At 42.2% G+C, this 25,199-nt stretch overlaps 2 protein-coding genes across 2 annotated transcripts; one reads left to right on the top strand and one right to left on the bottom strand.

Moving 5' to 3' along the window:
- Positions 1-1,087: 1,087 nt before the first annotated feature.
- On the top strand, positions 1,088-21,664 carry LOC120690309 (protein ILITYHIA-like). The gene is made up of 60 exons (XM_039972915.1): positions 1,088-1,483; positions 2,918-3,291; positions 3,371-3,502; positions 3,628-4,009; positions 4,101-4,244; positions 4,324-4,508; positions 4,662-4,788; positions 4,879-4,952; positions 5,267-5,343; positions 5,442-5,478; positions 5,630-5,796; positions 5,939-6,122; positions 6,199-6,276; positions 7,002-7,121; positions 7,203-7,262; positions 7,815-7,937; positions 8,125-8,218; positions 8,297-8,475; positions 9,023-9,325; positions 9,439-9,555; positions 9,641-9,742; positions 9,819-9,959; positions 10,097-10,261; positions 10,695-10,871; positions 10,959-11,081; positions 11,176-11,256; positions 11,326-11,442; positions 11,570-11,742; positions 12,132-12,209; positions 12,280-12,427; positions 12,889-13,011; positions 13,131-13,187; positions 13,269-13,379; positions 13,505-13,696; positions 13,792-13,965; positions 14,331-14,441; positions 14,531-14,600; positions 14,677-14,755; positions 14,835-14,937; positions 15,014-15,184; positions 15,298-15,420; positions 15,502-15,615; positions 16,284-16,390; positions 16,462-16,513; positions 16,586-16,692; positions 16,794-16,853; positions 16,936-17,050; positions 17,184-17,294; positions 17,400-17,537; positions 17,616-17,738; positions 17,911-17,982; positions 18,130-18,242; positions 18,888-19,046; positions 19,123-19,219; positions 19,313-19,495; positions 20,283-20,477; positions 20,556-20,723; positions 20,810-20,942; positions 21,123-21,207; positions 21,306-21,664. Exons 1-60 carry the CDS (start codon positions 1,354-1,356, stop codon positions 21,343-21,345), a joined length of 7,878 nt encoding a protein of 2,625 aa, XP_039828849.1. The 5' UTR covers positions 1,088-1,353; the 3' UTR covers positions 21,346-21,664.
- Positions 21,632-24,001, bottom strand: LOC120690310. Its single transcript, XM_039972916.1, has 2 exons — positions 23,637-24,001; positions 21,632-23,470 (listed from the first exon to the last, which is right to left on the bottom strand). Exons 1-2 carry the CDS (start codon positions 23,755-23,757, stop codon positions 21,813-21,815), a joined length of 1,779 nt encoding a protein of 592 aa, XP_039828850.1. The 5' UTR covers positions 23,758-24,001; the 3' UTR covers positions 21,632-21,812.
- Positions 24,002-25,199: the final 1,198 nt, after the last annotated feature.

Below are 25,199 nucleotides of genomic sequence, written 5' to 3'. Positions count from 1 at the left end.
CGATCTCAGGTCTTAGGACACAGCGTACATATTGTGTAATGAGAAGTCATCATCTCGTGTTGGGTCAGTTCAGTCTCATGTCTCACATGAGACCACATTTTTAGTTTGACATCCCCATGTCCATGACTTGTGAAACATAGTCAATCAACTAATACATGTGTCAGTCTAATATTCATGTGTGTCCTCACATGAACTCCGACTAGGAACATTTTAGAATATCCATACAAGTAAAGAGTTTCACAAATACTTCACCTAAGCATTAATCAATACAAGTTGTCATCCATGGATATTCAAAGAACACTTTATTAATCATGAATAAAAAAAAATATGATTACCTCTAGAGTATATTTCCAACACCGTCACCCCCGCTCTATCTGGCACAAGGCATCAGGACTCGATTTAGTGATGGGAACTTGAAGCTCGAGGGCAACATGCTCAATTTGGGTTGCGTGATCTTGGGCAGTAAGAAGTTCGATTTGGGCAGCAGCAAGCTTGAACTCGATGGCAGGCACCAGATTTTTGGTGATTGAATCCTCCCAATTCCAGCTGCTTGAACTCAATTTTTTATGGTGAAGAAGGTCTTCATTCATGTTTCTCTGATTTTGATTTAGGTGGCCTAGACCTAACAGATTCGAGTTGTAGGTTCTCGATTTGTAGGTTCAAGGTACTATATCCACCCAAACCAAAATTACGCAGCAATAATCAAGGTCCTGAACCCTGGAAACTCAAATCGAAATTAACGCAACAAGAATTGATGTTTCAACCATCAAAATTGTACTTTGCACCACCAAAATCTAGAAGCCGTAGCAGAATTCACGGCCCTATCCACCTAAATCGAACCAAGCACTAAAGAATTGAGGCTCCCGCTACCGAGCTCGAGCTTCCTGGATCCCAAATCAAACAGGAAAGAGGAAAAACATAGAACGGAATGACACCGTTTTCTCTGATGGCAGTGGACAGAAAAGGAGGGCCCAACTCCTGGAAGAAGCAAATGGATGCCCTCCATGTGTCCGGGGACACGCATGGAGACACGCAAAGGGAACAGGGAAGCTGCAGCCTTCTTTACCCAGCGCTACAGTTACACTCCATTAACCGGTGCTGATCCCTGGGACCCGAAGATAGCACAAAGGAAAGCCTAATATCACCTGACATGGAGGCCCCATACGTCATACAGTTCGCCTGTATAGTCTACTAGTAGTCTTAAACCCCAATCAACTTACAAGTCCTCCCCCAAGGCCCCAACCCTGCCCGCGGCTGCCCAGTCCTTGGCCGCCGCAGCACACACCACACCACTCTGCCTGCGACCCATCTTCCCACGCCGCCGCCGCCACGCCAACGCCCCTCCTCCGCGATATGGGAGCGCAGGAGACGGCGGTGGAGGAGGTGCTGCGCACCGCCGCCGCCGAGGTCTCCACCTCCTCCGTAAAGCGCCGCCTCCGCCTCTTCCGCCACACCCTGCCCCCTCTGGTCGCGAAGGCCTCAGGTACCCATCCCACCTTTGCCTCCGCTCTCCCCTCTCGGGGTGGCTCTCGTGCAGTCGTCTGCGTGTTTTGGTCTCCATCCCGTTCGCCCCAGCTCGTTCCCGTGCTCCTACTTTTTCCAGCGAGGGACTCACTGGTCAGGGCTCTGCGATCGGACGGACATTTGGCGGCGGATTCGCTTCGATTTGCGCGAGCTGGATCTCCTTGTGGATCGTGACGTTTCGCGTGTCTGTTTGCATGCTCAATTCCGCTCAACTTGCAGTCGATCGTAGCTCATTAGCTCCGCCCTCTCGTGCTTGTGTGCAGGTGTGCTTAGCAGCATGTGTCGACTTTCGGTTGAGAATAGCGTGTGGCTTTGCTCCGCTTCTATGGTCATTTATGGTTTTTGATTTGATGCATGCCCTAGCCCTACTCGACTTACCTCCTGCGATCTGTGGTGTTATTGTAGTTATTGAGATCATACATAGTCAGCACCAATTAACTGTGCAGTTTCTGGAGTTACATTTTGCTGTATAGACCCAACCTACCTGGTCTGCATGTGGGTTTTCAACATGTGTATGGAACTTGTAGACAAGATAATGATGCTTGTACTGTCTGATTAAAGTGATTGCCTTGCAGTTAAGCTAATGACTTTCATTGGCTGATTATTAGTTTGTTTGGTTGCACATGATGTGTTGCTGGTTGCTGTGGGGCTATTCTATGACTGCTTCTGTCGCGTATCCTATATTGAGCACTGCAAGGCATTTTAACCCATGTTAATGGCCTATTCTATCCTAGTTCAACAGTTTGAGTCAGGAATGAGATTTAGCAAATGTACAGTGCGGCCTGAGCGCCTATTGTGAGATACATATGATCCCCATGGGCCATGGCAATAAAGCATTATTCTGCTCATACCAGGATTCATCATGCAGAGCATGTATTAACACCTATGCTACAACTAGACTACTAGTCATTATCCTATACTTTAGCTATGCTTCAATATGATTTTAGTCAATTGTTTATCTGGATATATGCTATGGTTGGGAGTTACTACCACTTGGTTCTAGAGCTTAGCCATATGCCTGGAGAATTGCCAATATTTTGCATCCAGCATCTTGTAGCATTAGATTTAATAAACTTTGAGGAATACATGTGTGAATGTTATCATGGGGATATATTATCATGTCATTAGGGCACCTAACTGAACCCTCCTCCAGATCACACTTTTGCCAGTGGTTATGTACTTATGTTTCCAAAACATTCAAATGTATTCACAGTCCACAGATCTTAGACAGGTTATGTGCCACTATTCCAGATGTTTTTTTGGGCGTCGGGTGAAGTGTGTCCCTATTTTTCATGTGATTCAAGCTTATATACTTTCGCAGCTCATTATTCAATTCTTACTGAGGAGGTCATTATGCAATTATTTTTCTTAAATTACATTGTTTTACATGCAGAGTCACCATCAGATACTGCATTGTTAGTTGATCTCATTTTCCAGACATTGCCTATATATGACGATCGGGCATCAAGAAAAGCAGTAGATGATATGGTTATTCAGGCTCTTGGTGAACCCACCTTCATGAAGCCCATTGCTGCAGCACTTGTACAATCTATGGAAAAGAATCTAAAGGTTACAAACCCCCTTACAAGCTTCAAGCTTCTCAGATGGTCACACTTTCTTCTGAAATGGAGCCAGTTTGCCACACTTTCAAAAGGCGCCTTTTCCAGACTGGCCAATGCACAAGCTGTCTTATGTCAAGTCCTAATGAATGGGTCCTTTCGTCGGCGGCGGACTTGCAAAGAGTTATTCATTCATCTTTTCTCTGAGGTAATTATTAACAAGTAAATAACTGAAGAGCAAGTGAGAATTGTCTCCTTCCCATATCTTATCTTGTTCCATTTTACAGCCTACTGGAATATATAAGATGTACATAGAGGAGGTCAGAGATTTAAGGATTTCTATGAGGGATTCTCCTGCATTCTTAAATCTAGTACTGGATTTTACCATTACATCTCCATCATTATCTGCTGAGTACAAGGTAAATCTTTAACCTCATGTTAGTAGTCAAGCAATTATGTATTCACCCAATATTTTGACCTAATTTGTTGAAGCCTTTTGTTGATTCTCACATGTGTTTGACAATATGTTGCTATTGCCTTTCAGTCAATGTTCCTTGATTTGTATGTCAAAACCATCTTGAGTTCAAAAGACCGGCCACCGATAGCAGCCACTGAAGCTTTTAAGCCTCTTTTCTTGGAAATTGGGCATGAGGATTTTAAGAATACTGTTATGCCGTCATGCATAAAGATGCTGAAAAGAAATCCTGAAATCGTACTACAATCTATTGGATATCTTCTAAAGACGGTCCGTTTAGACTTAAGCAAGTATTGCATGGAGTTTATGCCAGTTGTTCTGCATCAAGCTCGGCATTCAGATGAAGAGAGGAGGATTAATGCTTTGAATATTATAGAAACACTAAGTGAGAAATCAAGTGATCCGGATGCTCTACCTTCAATGGTCAATGCTATCAAAGCAATTTTAGGAGGTATTACTAGTTTCTATTTTCGAAAAATTGTTATTGACCTATCATGTTAGGTTGTGTTAATGCCTAACTCCTGGAAAATTGGTTTTGGCAGGCTCAGAGGGGAAACTATCACTTCCATACCAGAGAGTTGGAACGATAAATGCTTTAGAACAGATATCAAGATCTCCTCCGAAGCAAATAGGCAGACTTGCTCCTTCAGTATCTACTTTCCTTCTAACTTGTTACAAGGATGATGGTAAAGTTCAGCAGTTCCATTCTATGATCCGTAGCCATATATAATGGCACCAATTCTTAGTTTATCTATCTTATGACAGGTATTGAGGAGGTGAAATTGGCAATTCTGTCAGCATTAGGGTCCTGGGCTTCAGTATCAGCTGAAGCTGTCCAACCAGATGTTGTTTCATTTATTGCTGCAGGCTTGAAGGAGAAGGACACTTTGAGGAAGGGGCATCTGAAATTATTACGAGTTATATGTAAAAAGTCTGATTCTTTGACAAAGGTAAGGGAGTTGCTTCCAGTTTTTATATAGAAAGAACACCTTGTTTACTTCATGTTTTCCTCTTTCCCTAAGGAAGTGTCATTTGAGCGAACAATAAATGCTGGCACTAAGCATTGGCTGTTATTAACTATTAATAAAATTCTTATTCTCCAGGTTACTTCTTTGTTGGATCATTTGATTCAGTTGTCAAAAACTGGCTTCAGCAAGGCAACACAGCGGTTGGATGGAATCTATGCATTCTTTGCAGTATTGAGGCTTGCTGCTGTTGATACGAAAGCAGGTTTTCTACTATTTCGTGTTTTATCCAAGTGCCAAGTTTTATATATGCAAGTACATTTTTTCCTTAAATATGGTTTTGATGAATATGCAGATGGAACTGTTCTGAAGGAGAAACTGTGGCTACTTATTGCTCAAAATGAACCCTCATTGATCTCCTTACAGTTGGTAATTCTATTGTTATTTGAATTTCCATCAAGATTAGTTTGTTATCCAGCAAAATGACACAAGACGTGGATTTACTTCATGCATCTCATGTACCTTTTTCTTTATTTTTTTAGAATATATTGAGTTGGTACATTATGGTACCTGCTTTTATATAAATTGTGCTTGGAGAATTTAGTGATTAGTGGTTGCAAAAAGTCTGGTACCTTAGTGTAGTCATTGGCATTAGTTCTTCTGATTTTCAAGATCTTTCGGTGCTAACCCGAAACTAAAATTCTTGTATTAAGGTTTACTTAAACACTTTTTTCTCCTTGCAGCTTCCCAAACTAGCAGATGATGATTGCTTAGCTGCCGTGGATCTTCTTCAATCACTGCTTGTAGACCATCTCTTCAGGTCTAGCACTAGCCTTTGCCTCATTAAACTGGGTGTTATGTGTTAGACAAGTACCTTTTGTTTTATGCTGTCTACTTAATTCATCTTTTGTGTTGCAGGGTTCGGGAATATTTTTCTATCCAGGCATTGCTACAGGTAGGGCTGCAATGCTCTAAATTGTTGATTCTTGACTTTCTTATCTTCAATGAATATACACATGCTTTACTTTATTACTGGAGAAGTATTCGCCCATCATATGTCAGCTATATGCCTGTTGTGTGCATTTATTCATTGTCGCTCGGTACAGGTGCTAATATATCTAGCTTGCCATCCAAGTTGGGAAGTCAGAAAGGTAGCTTACGATGCTACGAAGAAAGTCCTCTCAAGCTCCAGTGGTCTGGCTGGAGATACTCTATTCTTATTCACAGATTGGTTGTCATTAGTTGGAGAGAGACTGTCAATGTTGAAACAAGGGTATGCACCTGTACTATTGATATCAAATGCTTACCTATTCTTGATTCTTTGTCTTCCCCTTCCAATGTGTTGTTACTTCTTCTTCATCTGAATCCTCAGAACTTGCCTATCTTGTGTGCTGACACTTCTCTTTTTGAATCAGTGATATGGATAGCTCTTCGGATTCACAACTACCATTCATTCCATCTAATGAGGTCCTTGTCAAGTGCTTGTTTTTGATTGCACCTTATGCTGTTGTGCATAGTCCGAGATCATATTCTCGACTTATATTGTGCTCCCACCACCCTTGTCTTTCCGGCTCTGCAAGCCCAGCTGGTGTATACAAGGTTTGATGAATCTTGCTAGCTGTCTTCTGTTGAATTGTTTTTGTGTCTGATTGCTTTTTGTTTATCAAATTTTCAGAGGTTGCAAAGAAGGTTGAAACAACAAGAGATTCTCTTTGTTGACTTAATTACTCCCAACATTTCTGTTATCTGTAAGGTAATTCTGAAATTTGGATATTTTTTAAGGGGTTTGCTTTAAGACCTGTCATATGTTATTGTTTCTGTTTGTTTGCGGTGCTACTGTAGCAATGCCATTAGCATGTAATTGTCATGATACTTCGTTAAGTTATCAAAAGGTGTTGAAGAGGAACATGTTAGCAAAAGTTTGCTATGTAGTTCATTTTTTTCATCACAAACTATGATTGGGTTGTTTAGCAGTAGCGATTAGCCTTTGTAGGTGCACTTTCAAATCTGCGTGATCATAGGTTTTGATGCAAGTTTATTATAGTCTTGGTCTCTTGGGGCATCTTCCCAAAGTTAGCATTCATATAACATAAGGCAACAATTTCTAGTTTCTTGTGAGCATGAAAATCAATTGAAAATTTGTAAAAGGGAAATAAAATTCCAAAATAGGTTGTCTCTGGCGAAGTTCTGGTGGTCCTTCATCAATTCCATATCTGCTTGGTTTATGGTTTGCAGTATTTGACAATTTCGTTTTGTCGGATGTTGTGGCTGAGAAAAGGTGAGCCATGCCTGTGGCTTCATCATGCCTACATTGCTCCAGAATATTTTTTGAATGCTACTATATATTGCTTGTTGAGGAAGTTCCTTTCGGACATAAATTGTTTATTGTGCAATTTTTAGGATTTACTTACCATCCAGAATTTCCCTGCTCATTGTTATCAGTTTTTGGGTCAATAACCAGTAGTTTTTCCTTTTCAGGAATTACTCTCACAGGATGGGCTATTTAGTTCCAACAAGCAAATACAGAGTGCAGCATTATGTTCGCTATCGACGCTGATGACAATTACTCCTAACGATACGTTTCTAGAATTTGAGAAGGTTATCTTGTTGCCTCGTTATCTCAAATGGAGCTTGTCATATCTTTTTTCTCACAGTTAATTTATGTTTCTGTTTATCCAGCACTTCATAGGACTCCAGGAGCGCACTTTGCATGATTCCTTCTCAGAGAATGATATTAAGGTGGACTTTGTGAACTTATTGATGAAATTCGATCTCAAATAAAAAAATTGGAAGTCTTTTTGTCAGCGCATCGCAATAATTTAGGTCATAATTGTCCTGATTACCCAGTAATGATGTTAACTTATTTTTACTAGCATAGTTAAATTACTGTTTTTGCTTTGGACATGCATGTAAAAGATTTTTTTTCGCTCTTGCAAAAATGATTTCTGTTGCTGCTTTTGTTCCATAAGCTTTGTCACCATATGTTGCAAATAATGTCCATACCATTATTCTTTTTTGCCCCTCTAGACTACTCCATGTCATCTTCTCAAACTATACAACCAATGCATTAGAATATGGAGATATATTATATTATACTAATGTTCTTGGATACCACAATCTCTGGAATAGCCTAAATGCTGGCATACAAACAATTTTTTATGTGATATTGTTAATTCATGTGCAATGAAGGTCTAATATTTGTTGCTTTTGTGCCTTTATCAATAGCTTTGTAGTTCACTAGAGTTCTTTTTGAGGATTGAGAGTCTTACAGGTCTTCTAAATCCAATGTAGATATTCTATACTCCAGAGGGGCAGTTGTCAACTGAGCAAGGAGTTTATGTTGCCGAGGCTGTTGCTTCAAAAAATACAAAACTTGCAAAGGGCCGTTTTCGTGCATATGATGACCAAGATGTGGTAATTTATTTTGTTCTTGCAAGTTTTTTTAATCTTTTTATTTGAATTGCAATGAATATGTAGCTTCTGAGGCTTCGCTAAATAATCTACCAAACATGTAATCTAGTTGAGACTTGAGAGTCACATGCGTCTGGCTTGCTAGTAACCTAGTCCAGATGTTAAGTTTTGTTGTTGCTGTGATTTGTAGGACACGGCTCGCTCTGTTGTCCCTGCAAAGACTGAGAAGAGAGAATCCTCAGGCACTGGCAAGCGAGAGACTGGGAAATCTACAAAAAAGAATGGTACTTCAAGCTCTTAGTCTTGACACAAGCTATGTATAGTGTGTTGGTGAAAATTTACGCTTAATATTTTTTTGTCAGCTCCTGTTGATAAGGCTAAGACTGCTAAAGAGGAGGCCAGAGAGTTGCTCCTGAAGGAGGAAGCATCTGTACGTACGAAGGTTGAGCAAGTGCAGAAGAATCTCTCCTTAATGTTGGATACTCTTGGCGAATTGGCTATTGCTAATCCTATATTTGCTCACGGTCAACTGCCATCTCTGGTTAGCATTCTTTTCTTCCCATTGTAGCTTGTTTGCATGTTCACTGTAGTTTTGTCAGAACTTTATCTTGATATTGAAGACTGCTAGATAGAGGGAGCAATATGCACTTCTAGTAGAGTAGTAGTAGTATTGAACAGTGGACACATCTTATTGAATTCAAACACAAAAAGCTTTGCAAGAAATTGCATAAATGATAAGAAGTGAATTGAACAAAACTTGATCTCTTCTTTTATGCCTGTACCTAGGTTTACTTTTTTTTTGAAACGTGTGAATAGATCACAGGTGATTTTGATTTGTTATTTTGTTGTGATACTGGTTATTACGGACAATCAAATAATGATATCTAAGCATATGTGAGTATGTGACAACTGACCGCCAGATATTCAGTTAAAAAGCAGTATAAATTGTATCTTGTGATCACTGTCTCATAGAGCCTTGAAGAAATCTTTTAGGTTCCTGTGTCTTTTTTTGGCATGTATGACATGGTTATTAATTGTGATGCTTGTTCTACATCTGTGTTTATCATATCTGTTGTGGCTGAATGCAGGTAAATTATGTTGAACCTTTGCTAAGTTCTGCAATAGTAAGTGATGCTGCATTTCGTACAATGTTGAGGCTTGCTCGATGCACAGCACCTCCTCTTTGCAATTGGGCTCCTGAGATTGCTGCTGCGATCCGTGTGATATCTGTCGGTGATTTTGAAATGGTTTTGGATCTTATGCCTGTAATCATGGAAGAAGATAGCAAGAAGAAGCCATCATCTGGCCTTTTTGAACAAATAGTAAATGGGCTGACAGCTGCATGCAAAGCAGGACCACTTCCAGCAGATTCATTTACTTTCATCTTTCCGGTATTGTTCCACTTTGTCTTTAGTAGATTGACATCTGTTCCACTTGATCTTTCCCTTTCAGCATTTATTTCCCCTGTTCCTCTTATTATTATTATTTGCTACCTTTGGTTCAGATAATGGAACGGATCCTTCTGTCTTCAAAAAAGACGTGTCTTCATGATGTTGTGCTTCACATACTATCTATGCATCTGGATCCAATACTACCACTTCCTCGTCCTAGGATGTTATCAGTTAAACATTCTTACTTCTTTCAGACTTAATGATTTTCCTTGTTTTGTTGTCCTAATTCACATCTTAAATGTTTCTGTGCACTAGGTTCTTTATCATGTGCTAAGCACTGTTCCTGCCTATCATCCTTCAGTTGGGCCTATGCTGAATGAGTTATGCCTGGGTCTAAAAAGCCATGAGTTAGCACAGGTGGTTATTCTGTAGTTTGTTATTGAGCTTGTTTTGTTTCATCTGGTTCTATGTTCATACACTTTTCTTTTTTCAGGCTCTTGTTGGTGTATATGCTAAAGAAGTGCATGTTAGGCTCGCCTGTTTACATGCTATAAAATGTGTCCCTACACACTCAGTGCAACGGGATCTGCAGGTGTCAACAAGCCTCTGGATTGCTGCTCATGATCCAGAGAAGGTTTGTCAGCATCCCTATGAAATTTGACATGGAACTGTTCTATTAATCCTTTTTATGTTCTTGAAATATGAACTTTTTTGTTGTTTCTAGAGCAAGAAATGATGCTTATTTGCACTTTGCACATGTACCTTCTCTAGGTGGTTGCTGAATTAGCAGAAGAGTTATGGGACCTCTATGGTTTTGATATAATCACTGATTATTGTGGTATTTTTGATGCACTTTCCCATAAAAATTACAATGTTCGTGCTGCATCTGCTGAGGCTCTGGCTGCAGCGTTGGATGAAAATCCCGACAAAATGCAAGTAAGTATCCAATGGTGCAAATTTCCTGTTCTGCATTTGTACTCCCTCCACAACTATATAGAATAATCTAGGATTTTGCAAGACAACTAAGGCATTCTTACAAAGTAGCATGATACCCACATTTAAAGACTGTCTTGGGTTAGTTATTGCTCATGGAATTTCGTATTACTCTAAGGACTTGAACTGGACTTGGACCACTTAACTAGGAGGCTATATAAGGAAAAATTGTAATAGTACACATCTCGAAATCATAGTCATAGAATGTGTATTTAAAAAATTGGAACCTATATTGCCATGTATTTGGGTACAGCCTGTAGTTGTGCTACCGTGTCTTTTATTTCATATTCAAATCAAACTTGAATAGAGCCACCTTGATCAAATTATTCTAGCTGATTTGGAGTAAATTTCTGATTATGGTGTCGTATTATGATAGGATGCACTTTCTACCCTTTTCTCTTTGTACATTCGTGATCTTGGTCCTGGTGGTGAATTTGGAGATATGCACTGGCTTGGAAGACAGGGCATTGCATTAGCACTTCACTCTATTGCTGATGTTTTGGCTTCTAAAGATCTTCCTGTTGTCATGACGTTTCTCATATCACGTGCCCTGGTAAGTAGTTTCCTTCGTTTTTGTGGATCTTATTACTGCAGTGCTGCGTACATTCAATTTTTAATGCATCTTACGGTGAACTTACAGGCTGATCCAAATGTTGATGTTCGTGGTCGAATGATTAATGCTGGCATCCTTATTATTGATAGGCATGGAAAGGAAAATGTTCCTTTACTATTTCCTATTTTTGAGAGCTACTTGAATAAAAGGGTAAGAACTATTTTCCTATTGATAATTGTACTAATACTATTTAATTATTGTGTCTCTTTCATTTCATATTTGCTACATAATCCATATTTCACAGGCATCAGATGAGGAAACGTATGATCTTGTGAGGGAAGGTGTTGTTATTTTCACTGGTGCTCTGGCGAAACATCTATCAAAGGTGCAGATGGATACCGAACTGTCTTTATTTAAAACATGCATGCATTGTACTAAGTGTAGTTTGTAACAGGACGATCCTAAAGTACACAGTGTTATTGAGAAGTTGTTAGATGTCCTTAACACCCCATCAGAGGCAGTTCAACGTGCTGTCTCAGATTGTTTGTCCCCACTTATGGTCTCCAAACAGGTGAGCTGTCTTTTGTACCATTGGGTTCTGTGCTTGCATTGATGATTTTGTACCTATTTTTATCCACTTTTTATGCTTTTCCTTTTCTGGTTCATTTTATTATCAGTTCACTTCTTTGTATTACCAGGAAGAGGGTCAAGCTCTTGTTTCTAGACTCTTGGATCGGATGTTGAAATGTGATAAGTATGGCGAGCGACGTGGTGCAGCCTTTGGCCTTGCAGGGGTGGTTAAAGGATTTGGAATTTCTTCCTTGAAGAAATACGGTATTGCTGCAATATTGCGGCAAAGTTTGGAAGACAGGTTGGTTATTAGTGCTACTTCGAGACTGTGAATAGAATCAGTATGCATTCACCTGTCACAATGTTAATTACAATTCTTGGCCTAATTATGTGCTGCAGCCATTGTATTCAGTTTTCATGTCTTGTTATTTTCTAGGCATTTGGCTTTAAAGGTTTGGGGCAGTTCCTTTTTCTCTTTTATGGAGAGCCTAGTGCCTTCATTTGCACCATAAAGCTGGAAGTTGGAGGCATAGTGCCTATGAGCCTATCTAATGCATTTTTGCAACATGGGATTGTTTCTGACATGCCGTTTTCATCTTATGTTCTCACCTATTATTTAATAAAGCATTCAATGTATTTGCAATTCTGATCGCTTGTCATTGTAGCACTAAATTTTCCATTTGCGAGCAGAATGTCTGCAAAATCTCGTGAAGGAGCTTTACTTGGATTTGAGTGCCTGTGTGAGAAGCTCGGCAGACTATTTGAGCCGTAAGTGATGCACATTTTCACTTGAAAATTATGGTCTGATTCAAGGTGACTTATTATGTTTGCTGTGTAGGTATGTCATTCAAATGCTACCCTTGTTACTTGTGTCTTTCTCTGATCAAGTCCTGGCAGTGCGTGAAGCTGCTGAGTGTGCTGCTCGGGCAATGATGTCTCAGCTCACCGGTCCTGGTGTTAAGCTTGTCCTTCCTTCACTTCTTAAGGTATCAATATGTTCAATGCTATCAAACTGTAAATTTATTGCATCCAAATGATCTATAGGGTACAGCCATACAGCTGGTCAGTTCATCTTGTTATATTTTTATTTGACCTAACCACTAAATCGTCTGCTGAATTTTTAGGCCATTGGCACCAGTAATAAACTACTAGTTGATTCCATTAACTAGAAAGAGCAGAACATCTTCATGTTCCCTTATCATTTTATTGTATCCAAATGATCTATAGGGTATCCCATTGTTTTATTAATTATACACATTCCAGAAATTTTGTTCCCTTATTCTCATTTGTATTTGTATTGACCATACCTTTTTATATTTGTTCTTTAAAAGTAGATGAAATAGATATTCAGATACTTTTGACAGAATACAATACTAGTCACATCCATTCTCTAGAAGTGTCATACAGTGATTTTATTTGGATGAATATCATTAACACGTTTTTCCAGGGTCTAGAAGATAAAGCATGGCGCACTAAGCAAAGCAGCGTTCAACTTCTTGGTGCCATGGCATATTGTGCTCCTCAGCAACTGTCTCAGTGTCTTCCGAAGATTGTTCCAAAGCTAACAGAGGTTTATGATGTTATTCGTATTTTGAGCTTAGCTGCTTATATAACCATTACTTTCCTGAAACAAAGCTGCTTATATAACTTAACAATCAAGTTTTATATATTATGCAATATATTTTCCAGGTGCTGACAGACACACATCCCAAAGTCCAAGCGGCAGGACAGACAGCTCTCCAGGAGGTAATGTTTGCTCTTATTTACCATGACTGTATGTTATTATGCTTTATCTTTAATGGACTCTGCTTTGTTTTCTTTTGCCAGGTTGGAAGTGTCATAAAGAATCCTGAAATTTCTGCACTTGTCCCTATTCTTCTGTCAGCTCTGACAGATCCAAATGACCACACGAAACATTCACTTGACATCCTTCTTCAGGTAATAAGATCTAAGATAGTGTTCACCCAAACTGTTGACTTTCGATGCTTGCATCGCTTTGCCAATTAAGAATTCAAAGATTGGCTATTATTGTTTAGGTTTACATCTTCTATCTTTTTTGGCAGACTACTTTTATTAACTCGATAGATGCACCATCGCTTGCATTGCTTGTGCCTATTGTGCATAGAGGACTGAGGGAGAGGGGTGTTGAGACTAAAAAGAAAGCTGCTCAAATAGTTGGAAACATGTCCTCTTTAGTTACAGAACCAAAGGATATGATCCCTTACATTGGTTTGCTCCTACCAGAAGTTAAGAAGGTAAGTTCTCTTCCTACGTTTATAGCAGTTCGTTTGTTGCTTCAATTGACTGTAGTTTCCTTGCTTGCTATGCTTTGTTTGACTATATCTTGCAGGTTCTAGTTGATCCTATACCTGAAGTCAGGGCAGTGGCTGCTCGAGCTCTTGGGTCTCTTATAAGTGGAATGGGTGAAGAAATCTTCCCAGATCTCGTGCCATGGTTATTAGATACTCTTAAATCAGATAATAGTAACGTTGAAAGATCTGGTGCTGCCCAGGGACTGAGTGAGGTCGGTTTTCTTTTTTACTTGCCTTGAGCGCCTTCTTTTCTGTAATATTGTTTTTTTTTTTGCCTAGCAGGGTGTTATGTTTTGTTGCTGCCATTGTTTGATCTATTGGTATCGCATTTTTTTTATTAAAGTTGAGTCAATTGAATGGATGTTAAGGCATAAATGCTGACACACATACATACTTTTCTCACAAGCTATGGTAAAATAGGGATTTGTGTGTGTGTGTGTGTGTGTGTCCAATCTGAAGTTCATTCTGCTCAATATGATTGTCACATATTCCTGGAAATGTTTAAGTCTTGATGGTTGCTTGTGTGATGGATGACTGGTGCAATAAGAAAAGTCTCCTGTTCACATATAATTTCCAGGTTTTAGCTGCTCTTGGCCAAGATTATTTCGACCATATTCTTCCTGACATCATCCGGAACTGTTCCCACCAGAAGGCTTCTGTCCGCGATGGACATCTTACACTTTTCCGGGTAATTTCTCCCAAACTTTCCTGTGTTATCATATGACTATATGCCTGTAACACTCTGTGTTATTGATGACTGCTATATCAATTTGATAGTATTTGCCAAGGTCTTTGGGCGGTGTTTTCCAGAACTACTTGCAGGCTGTTCTTCCTGCTATATTAGATGGTAAGATTGTTCAATATCTATCATTCTCAGCTCTGCACTTGTCACATTGATTCTCTTAACCATTTACTCTTATCAGGGCTTGCTGATGAGAATGAATCTGTCCGTGATGCTGCACTTTCTGCTGGCCATGTCTTTGTGGAGCACTATGCAGCATCGTATGCCATCCTCTTTGAATTAATTACTGATTTTATTTGCAGCTTATTGATATATGATGGATTTTTCTTTGTTGAATAGGTCCTTACCGCTTTTACTTCCTGCTATTGAGGATGGGATCTTCAGTGATAATTGGCGTATCCGACAAAGTTCTGTTGAACTTCTTGGAGATCTTTTATTTAAGGTTGATGCCTCATTTATTTAGTACTGAACTCAGGTATTAGTTATGTTACATCATCTGCTAATACTGCTATCTTTAGGTTGCTGGAACTTCTGGGAAGGCAATCCTTGAGGGTGGAAGCGATGATGAAGGTGCTAGTACAGAGGCTCAGGGACGTGCAATTATTGAAGTGCTGGGAAGGGAGAAACGCAATGAAGTTCTTGCTGCCATTTATATGGTCCGTTCTGATGTCAGCTTGACTGTCCGGCAGGTATATACTTTATCCCAAGACATCATTAATAGCTATTCTTTGTGTTTCTAGTACACCACTTCTCAGCATTCCATGATAGCCCTTGTTCCAATTTTTTCCCCCCTATATCTCAGGCTGCACTACATGTCTGGAAGACAATTGTAGCAAATACTCCAAGAACTCTGAAAGAAATAATGCCAGTACTTATGGACACACTGATTTCATCTCTTGCATCATCTTCCTCAGAAAGGCGTCAGGTCTGACCTATTTAATGTTCTGTTTCGTACCTGTGGAGATGTATTGTATTTTTAATTTTTCTTTGTGTTGTCATTTTGTAGGTTGCTGGGAGATCACTTGGTGAACTTGTAAGGAAGCTTGGTGAGAGAGTTTTGCCCTCTATTATTCCAATCCTGTCACAGGGTCTCAAAGATCCAAATGCTAGCAGAAGACAAGTAAGTTTCTTAATCAAATACGTCTGTGAAATCTTGCAACTGCATTGACCTGCTCATGCTCGCCCTAGAATGTGCCTGAAATAGCCCAAAATGTTTTCACCATTTTCTGAATAACATAATGGTTTTCTTTGTATGTTTCCTAATATAACATTGTGTTATTTTTGGTTGAATGTATATGTGCAAAAAAGTATTTTAAAATATTAGTAGTAACCCCATCCATGTGCCCAAACCCTGTTGGTGGCTACACCTTTTACTTTTACCGGTTCTAATGTGTTGTTTACTCTTTTGCTACTTATTGGTGAGGTTTCAGCTGTAGCTGATCCAAACTTGCTTGTGCTTAGATCATTAATTTGTTGTTGTTATATCTGTAACTTTATTTAAGGCTTGCTGGACCAGTTTGTTCTTATTTCCCCCCATATCTAGACCTTATCCAGGAATACTCCATCCAAGAAGTTCAGTAATGTCATAGAACTTTCATGGTTCCACTTATGTTTACAAGGATGTTTTATTTTTAAGTAGATAGTAGTGAAAATATTAATATTGTCAAGATACACTTTACTATCAAAATCTCTCCTCGTCCAGATGTTCTGTTCGAGAGACCCTACTTTATGTGTTTATTATTTTGAACTTACCATTTATTTTGTTTCATGCAACCCATTTCTTCTCAGGGGGTTTGCATTGGATTGAGTGAGGTTATGGGTAGTGCCGGAAAACATCAGCTCTTAAGTTTTATGGATGAACTTATCCCTACTATCCGTACTGCTCTATGTGATAGGTATGCTTTCTTACTGGACCTTTTTGCTGTATTTATCTGATGTCTCATTTAGCCGTATCTCCCTGTAACAGCACCCAAGAGGTCCGTGAATCTGCTGGGTTAGCGTTTAGTACTCTGTATAAGGTATTTGAGCTGAACCAAATCTGAATATTATGGATGATTTTCCATTTTCTTCAACATGTTCACATTATGTAGAGTGCTGGACTGCAAGCCATTGATGAGATTGTCCCCACATTGCTACGGGCTTTGGAAGATGATGATACATCTGCAACAGCCCTTGATGGTCTGAAGCAGATTTTAAGGTCTTTTTTTCCTCTCTTTTTTTGGTTCTCATTAGTTTGGTGAAACCAGATGTCTTACTTGAACTCGACACAAATATTGAACTCGTGATCTGATTTTGCAGTGTCAGAACTGCAGCTGTTTTGCCCCATATACTGCCCAAATTAGTCCAGCCCCCCCTCTCGTAAGTTGGCCTCTGATATTGTATTCTTTTTATTTGTCTTCGGATAACCCTGTTTTATTTACAAATTGCTTTATTGGTTCAGTTCATTCAATGCCCATGCATTGGGTGCCCTAGCAGAGGTTGCTGGACCAGGTTTGAATTCACATATTGGAACTGTCCTCCCAGCATTGATTCTTGCTATGGATGATGAAGATGCGGTGAGATGCATTCTAAACACAACCATCTTGTATCTAGGCATCTAACTAGTTTATTATTCATTTAGTTCTATCTAGGAATGGTAGCCGTATGTTCTCTTGTTTCTTACATTTTTTTTCTCTCCCATCTGTACAGGATGTACAAAACTCAGCCAGGAAAGCTGCTGAAACTGTTTTGTTAGTTATTGATGAGGAAGGAATTGAAACTTTGATACCTGAGCTTCTAAGAGGGATCAATGACAGTCAGGTTATTGTTTGGCCTGAGTTTTTTTAATTTGGGATTTTTAACAATATTAGGCCTTGCTTTTATCTCTTTTTTGTTCAAGTTTTTAAACGTATTATTTGCGTGCAGGCATCAATGAGGCGGGGCTCAGCCTATCTAATTGGTTTCCTCTTTAAAAATACTAAATTATATCTGGCTGATGAGGCTGCTGATATGATGTCAACCCTAATTATTTTGTTGAGTGATACTGACAAGGCTACTGTATCAGTGAGTAGCTTCCATACCTGCAGCATGGTTCCACTTCACTAGTTCTTCTGAGACTTATTCGTTTATGATGATCAACAGGCTGCTTTGGAAGCATTTTCAAGGGTTGTTGGGTCTATTCCAAAGGAGCAGCTCCCAACGCATATAAAACTAGTGCGTGATGCTGTCTCTACAGCCAGAGATAAAGAGCGTAGAAGGCGAAAGGTGCTACTTTGACTTGGAACTACTAAAATTTGTTTTATGCATGCATTGTAGCCTCCTAGCTCAAAAGAAGGGAGGAAAAAAAATGTACCCAGTACCCACTATTTTTGAAGTTGCTCCAAATCTTTGAGATGGTGTTTCTATCCTAGACTAATAGTTTCTTGTCCATTTTCAGGGTGTGCCTGTTCTCGTGCCTGGCTTATGTCTTCCTAAAGCACTGCAGCCTTTCCTTCCCATATTTCAGCAGGTATTTATTTGTGAAATTTGTAAGTGTACGAATATTTTAATTTCCAGAGTAAGAAAAAGCAGCACAAGATTAGGCTAGTCTTGTTTCCTATTTTGTCATCAATTTCAGGCGTGAGCACATCTGATACATCTTTCTGTTGAACTCCAGGGTTTAATTAGTGGGACGGCCGAAACAAAGGAACAGGCAGCTGAAGGTCTTGGAGAGTTAATTGACGTGACAAGCGAGAAAACTCTTAAGGAAGTTGTTGTGCCAATTACAGGGTATGGCTTTGTCTTCTTAAAATAGGCCCTATTTTATGATTGACTCCATTACAACCATGAGGCATTTGTTCTTTGAAAAATAGGCCCTGAAATGGTATTAGTGACCATGAAATGAACTAGATTATACATTTCATAAGCATATTTCATTGTCGCATGTTCTCTGTTTGGTTATGCGTCAAGTATTGATGCATTAAGCTGGTTGCATATATATAATTTCTTGTTGGAATAATCATTTTCTTTAACTTGCACCTGTCTACTGCTTCACCATTTGTTCAATTCAGGTCATATATTTAAGTGGGCAACATATGTACCACAATGTGAATAGCATCGTCACATTATTGCTGCTAAGTTGTAGTTTTTGCTTTGTTAACTTGCTGTATACTTTGAACAAGGTAAGTACAGGGAAAAGAAATTGTAGCTTTTGCTTTGTTAACTTGCTGTATACTTGGAACCAGGCAAGTAAAGGGTAAGGTACTTGTTAACTTGCTGTATACATGGCTTCTGAACCTTACTAACTATACTAGATGCGAAAAGCCAAAAGCAGAAGCTACCCTGTGAACAAAACAGCTCTCCAAACATTCTGTCAAACCACTATGTCTCATACTTGCTTCATTCTAAGTTGAATGATTTTTTGGATGTATGCAGACCTCTTATTCGCATCCTTGGCGATCGGTTTCCATGGCAAGTTAAGTCAGCCATCCTATCAACACTGACGATCATCATCACGAAAGGAGGAATTGCACTTAAGCCCTTCCTTCCACAACTTCAGACTACATTTGTAAAATGTTTACAGGATACCAATAGGTCAGTATTTTCTTCCTTTTCTATGTCCCTTCCTGTTATGGATTTACCTACACATGTGAATATATTTGAATTGCAGGTCTGTCCGTACGAGGGCTGCAGCTGCCCTTGGAAAGCTTAGTGCACTTAGCACGCGGGTGGATCCATTAGTTAGTGATCTTCTGTCCATGTTGCAGGTTGTGGATGTTCTATCTCTTATCCTTTTGTGTTTGTGTAATACCGCTGTAAGTTTAAAAGTTATTTAAGTTTTTCTTTCTTTCTTTTTTCAGTCAGGAGATGAATCTGTCAAAGAAAGTGTGCTTTCTGCCCTTAAAGGTGTTATCAGACATGCTGGGAAAAGTGTTAGTGCTGCAATTAGATCTCGTGGATGTGATCTTCTCAAAGATCTGCTGCAGGCTGATGCTGATGATGTCCGCTATTGTGCTGCAAAAGTGATTGGCACATTGTCTCTGGTAATTATAATGTTTACTTTTCATCTGATACATCACTCTTTACTTGTCCATTCATGATGTATCATAGAGTTTGATGCTATAAGAAATAATGTTTCACATTTGTCTCAAAAGCCTATAGTCTGCTGACTCTAAAATAAAAAGGTGAATTATTTTCAAAATGTAACTCAATATGCATCCCATGTACTTGTTTTTAACAAAAAGATTGTCAAGTGATAATTCCCATTACAATGAGACAATGGTTTTTTTATATGTTTTTTTGGTTGAGATAAGAAGGAATAAGAAGGAATGTTACACAGCTGCTATTCTTCCCCAAGTTTATTTGTTCATTTTTTAACTGATGAGTGTTGCGACAAAGAAACAGAAGATGACATAACTTGATAGCCTGCAGCAGTTATAAGCTATAGTCCCTCTGTTCTGAAATGTTAGGCATTTTGTTTTGTCCTAAGTCAAAATAGTCTAGGTTTGACCAAATTATAGAGAAGAATATTAACATCTAACACATCAAATAAATTATGAAAATATATTTCATAATGGATCTAATTATTTTCATTTAACATTCAAATATTATCAACTTGGTCAAACTTAGAACAGTTTGGCTTAGGACAAACCAAAATGCCTTACATTTCAGGGAACTATCATGTTCTCCAGTGCACTCATCACTCATGAATGAAGTTGCCATTGTTGGATCTGTGGAGATCCATTCTCTTTCATGCATTTCTTAGCCTTATTTTCACTATAATTTTGCCACATTTATCGACTGTGATATTCATCCATGCTTTCTTTACAGTACATGGAGGAGACTGAGATTTCAGATTTGGTGCAAATCCTGTTGAACCTGAGCACCTCACCAGACTGGTGTACCAGACATGGTGCTTTGTTAGGATTCTCATCCATATCAATGCATTCTCCATCAAAATTGTGCCATTTGGCATCCTTCCCATCTCTTGTTGATCTTCTGAAAGATTCTCTTAAAGACGACAAGGTATTGGATCAAGTTGCAGGCCTTGTCTGTTTTAACTATTATTCGGTGCTATGTGTAACTCATCTGTGTTTTGTGAAGTTCCCTGTTCGTGAAGTTGCCACAAGAACTCTAGGAAGGATACTCTGTTTTCAGTTACAGTCAGAAACCGGTACCTCGCAGCTGGTTCAGTTGCTTGTCTTGGCCTTGCGTGATGATTCAAGCGAAGTTAGGAGGAGATCTTTGTCATGTCTCAAAGCTGCTGCAAAGGTTCATAATTGGAGCCTCTATCTTATTGTTCACTGGTGACTTTGTTCTTGGTGTTGTTGTGGTAATTTAGTGGTTCCTTCTTGTAGATAAATCATTCAGCTCTTGCTACACATCACCAAATATTGGGCCCGGCAATTGCTGATGCTTTGAAGGACTCTAGCATGCCTGTACGTCTAGCAGCGGAACGCTGTGCCCTTCATGTTTTCCAATTGACTAAAGGTACATCCACTTCTTGTTCTTTGTTTTCTACCACCACCATGTCATCTATTCCTTGTATGGTGTTCTTTTTCTTATGAATTTATGGTAAACTTTAAGTAGGATTGTGGTAAAAACTTTATAGAGATTGCACACCCGTTTTCTAATAAGAACTGAAAATAATGATACTGCCTCCTCTTCCAGGGCCAGATAATGTTACAGCTGCGCAAAAATACCTTGGCATGACTAGCTTGGAAGTTAAGAAAATCGCAAAGCTGAACGAGGAGAGGTATGTGTAGTTCGCTTATTAACCTCTACAGCTTGTGATGCTTTGTCATCTTTCATAAAGTTGGATCGCCACTTGAACTTCATGTTTTCCCATTGCAGTGATGGAAGTGAGAGCAGTGATGATGACAAGAGGACATAAACCCTACTCACAGCAGCCTTCTGGGCAATCTTTTCTCAGTTGCAGTCATATATATGATCTTTACATATAGTTAGCTACATTCATGGTGTGGATGAGGGGGTCGTTTTTTCTGTGTGACCCTTGTGAAAATCCTTTTTGACAACATATAGTAGCAGAGGAAGACACATCGGCATTGTTCATATCTGACTGTTGTGACAAAGCAACAGTATTTACTTTACGTTATCATTAGTCTACAAATTCTGGCTACCAAGTGTTTCCTGGGACATTCTGAGTTTGAACCTGTTCATTTCAATTGGATGCACAAATTTCGAGCACTCAACAGTTATGTTGCAAACAATCTGATTTCAAGCACTCGACAGTTTTTTTTTCAAACAATCTGATTTGCTGGTTCTAGCACAATCATCTCAGTTGTACAACAAAGCACGCCAATAGTAATAGCCACACACATAAATCCTGAGTCCCTGTTTCTACCATCTCTCGTCCCCCTCCCAGTTGTTCTTCTCCTTGGGCCCTGTTGGCCCTTCCTCCCTGGACAGCTCGTTGGGCATCTTGTTCAGCATGTTCTCCGCTCGGCCCCTGATTCGGAGTGGCAGCCGCCCGATCATCCACTCCATCCGTTTCCTCGACTTGTACACCACCGTCGGGCCCCACTCTCGCATGAACTGCAGCCACTGCGGCTCGGCGACGGCGCCCTCGCCCAGGTGCTCCGCCGCCACGATGCGGTACTTGGCGCTGGAGTCCACGAACAGCCGGCTCCGCGCGGCGTCGTTGCGGATGCCGATCCCGAGCGCCGCCGAGCCCTGCAGGTACACGCCGGGGTACGCGTAGCTGGCGTGCCCGTTCCTGGACGAGTACACCACGGGGCGGTTGCCGTCGGTGTACTCCAGCGCCGACGCGTCCACCCAGTGCCCGCCGCTGTGCTGCGAGTAGTACAAGCCCATGAGCTCGCCGGTGAGGTTGCTGACGCGGAGCGTGAAGTGCTCCCAGTCCCCGACGTGCCGCCCGGTCTTGCCCAGCGGGAGGCTGATCGGGCCGAGCTTGAGCCGCGCCGGGCCGTTGAACGGGCAGAACACCCACATGGCCACGTCCGTGCACGCGCCGCCCATGGCCGGCTTCACGTGCGCGTAGAGCTCCGCGCTGTCGATGTTGCCGCGGCACACGGCGCGGCCCCGCTCGCCGCCGGGGACGTCGATCCAGTACTCCCCGTCGTTGCACCCGCCGCCCGGGAGGTTGGACCCCTCGCCGTCGACCTCCTCCCCCGCGCCGTCCCCGCCCCTCTTGTACAGCGCGGCGCCGTTCTTGAAGAACCAGGAGACGGACGACGGCAGGTACACCTCCTTGGGGTGGAAGAACAGCGTGGGGCCGTAGTGCCGGATCACGGCGTGCGCCTGCTCCAGCGTCGGCATCGCCGACAGGTCGAGCTCGACGTTGCTCAGGCACGCCATGCCCTGCTCCCGCGGGGCGGTCCCGTCCGCGGCGCAGCAGAAGGTGCCCGCGCCCACTCCCTTGCCCCACATCCCCCGGTGCACCGGCCTCACGCCCCGCACGGCGAAAGCCGGCGCGCAGGACTCCGACGACGACGGCGGCCGCCGCCGCGCGAGCTGCAGGTGGAGCAGCGACCCGTGCGGCTCGCACTCGTCCGTGAGGTCCGCGCGGACGCAGGCCACCTCGTCCAGCGGCGGCTTCTGTGGCTCCGTCGTCACGAGGCATCCGAGCGCCCTGTAACCCTCCGGCGGCACGGGGACCCAGAAGTAGGCGTCGCAGAGGCCGTAGCAGGAGCCGGCATCGCCACGGGTGCCACTGCCGACACCACCGGCGCGGAACTCCCAGACGAGCGAGTAGTCCCGCGGCGCGCAGAGCGGCGGCGGCTGGGCCGGGGCGCCGGGCGGGCGCGCCCCCGCCCTCGCGACGAGGAGGTGGCCGTGGAGCGGGCGGCAGTTGGGCTGGCAGTAGTGCCCGAGGAGGCAGAACCCTTCCGGGACGCCGACCGGCCGGTAGAAGGTGGTGCTGCTGCTGCCGCCCCGCCACGTCGACGACAGGGTGCAGATCTTTTGGAACGACGTGGCCGCGGCGAGCTCCAGCTCCCCTCCGCCGATGCACATCCTCCCGCGCGCGAATCCCCCACCTGCAAGAATGCCATGCCAAATCCATCCATTAACCAACCAATTAGCAACGGTAACCATCCCTCGCGGCCTCGCCCTCGCGGGAACAATCTAGCGGCATTCGCACGCCCGCGGAGGCAGAGTGCCAGAATCCAATCCAGAACAAATGGAGGATGTGCCGCCACTCACCTGGGGGCCACGCCGGGAGGGGTTCGGCGAAGGAGAAGACCTCCGGCTCCGGCTCCTCGAGCGGGCGACCGCCCACGCGGACGTCGCCGCCCGAGAAGCAGCCGCCCCACCGCTGGCGCATCGCGTGCCGGCTGGACACGAACGGGACAGGCTCCGCGCTGGACGGCCGGCAAGGCTAAAGACCGGGGGGCACGCGCCTCATCGGCTCATCAGCCAGCGGCGCCAAGCAGCCGAGCACCACGATCCGGCCCGCGGCCTGGGGAAGGGCGAGGGCATTTTCTTTCCGCCCGCGCACGGTGCTGGATTTGCTTCGCCACAGGGTTTTCCGTTTGACGCTCGCCGCCTCGACCCGAAAAGGCCGGGGCCGGGGGGCCCCCGCGCGCGCCAACAAGAAAAGGACACGGCGCCTGCCACCTGTGGATTGGAATCCGAATCCTCCCGACGCGACTTTGTCCGCACGGCGCCCACCAACCAGCGCATCGATGGCCGTGTTTGGTTATTGACAAAATTTTTTGCGCACGTTTTTCGAAAAGATAATCTGAAGTACTAAATAAAATCTATTTGCAAAACTTTTTTAAGAATGAGTGTAATTTTTCGAGACGAATCTAATGGCGGTAATTAATTAATAATTTGCTACAGTGATGCTACAGTAACCATTCTCTAATCGTGCGGTCAAAGGCCTCATTAGATTCGTCTCGCGATTTACACGGAGGATTGTGGAGGTGGTTTTATAATTAGACTTCGTTTGCTACTCTAAATTTTTGGTCAAAAATGCTACAGTAAATCCATGAATTTTAACCAAACACGGCCCATGCGGAGTGAAGGCGATGGGGACGCGGGGGTCGCGCGCTGCCGACGACCCGACGTGCCCCTCGGTCCGGCGGGACCTCACCCGATTGGTCCGCGCGGTGCACGCCGGTGGCCCGAGCCGGTGGACGACATGCTGCCGACAGGCCCACTACTGCAATCAAGTATAGCAGGTGTCCGGTTGTGAATGGATGGTGAATGGTGAATTTTAGCAACGCGAAAAATGGGCAAATGGAAGGCGAAACGGCTGGTACGGGCAGCGTTGTTTGGTTTGCTCCGTTGCCCGAGTGTACAAATTTTGATCAATAATTAAAAATACTAAATAAAAATAGTTTACAAAATTAATTTCATAACATCTGCTCTATTTCGCGAGACGAATCTAATAAGACATTTGACCGCACGATTAGAGAATGGTTACTGTAGCATCAATGTAGCCAATCATCGATTAATTACCGTCATTAGATTCATCGCGCAATGTTATATCCATCCGTGAAATTTTTTTGCAAATAAATTTTATTTAGTATTTCATGCATAGAAGATTCTTTTTTAGTGCAAGTAGCACAAAAGCAACCAAACAGGGCCGCAATAAAGCGTTCGGCTTCGAGGCAATGGTACTGATGGCATGTCAATGCAGTTCAGATGAGAGACTAGAGGGTATAGCTCGACGTAGGGGTGGTAAAGGATTTTAAAATTTAACTTAGATTATCTAAGGATCGAGCTCTAATTTTATAATTTTAAGGTAGAAATATATAAGGA

The sequence above is a fragment of the Panicum virgatum genome, chromosome 9N (assembly GCF_016808335.1).
Source record: "Panicum virgatum strain AP13 chromosome 9N, P.virgatum_v5, whole genome shotgun sequence".
Taxonomy (NCBI): domain Eukaryota; kingdom Viridiplantae; phylum Streptophyta; class Magnoliopsida; order Poales; family Poaceae; genus Panicum; species Panicum virgatum.
The sequence above is the reverse complement of the archived record's forward strand: the minus strand, read 5'-3'. Positions and strand labels throughout refer to the sequence as shown.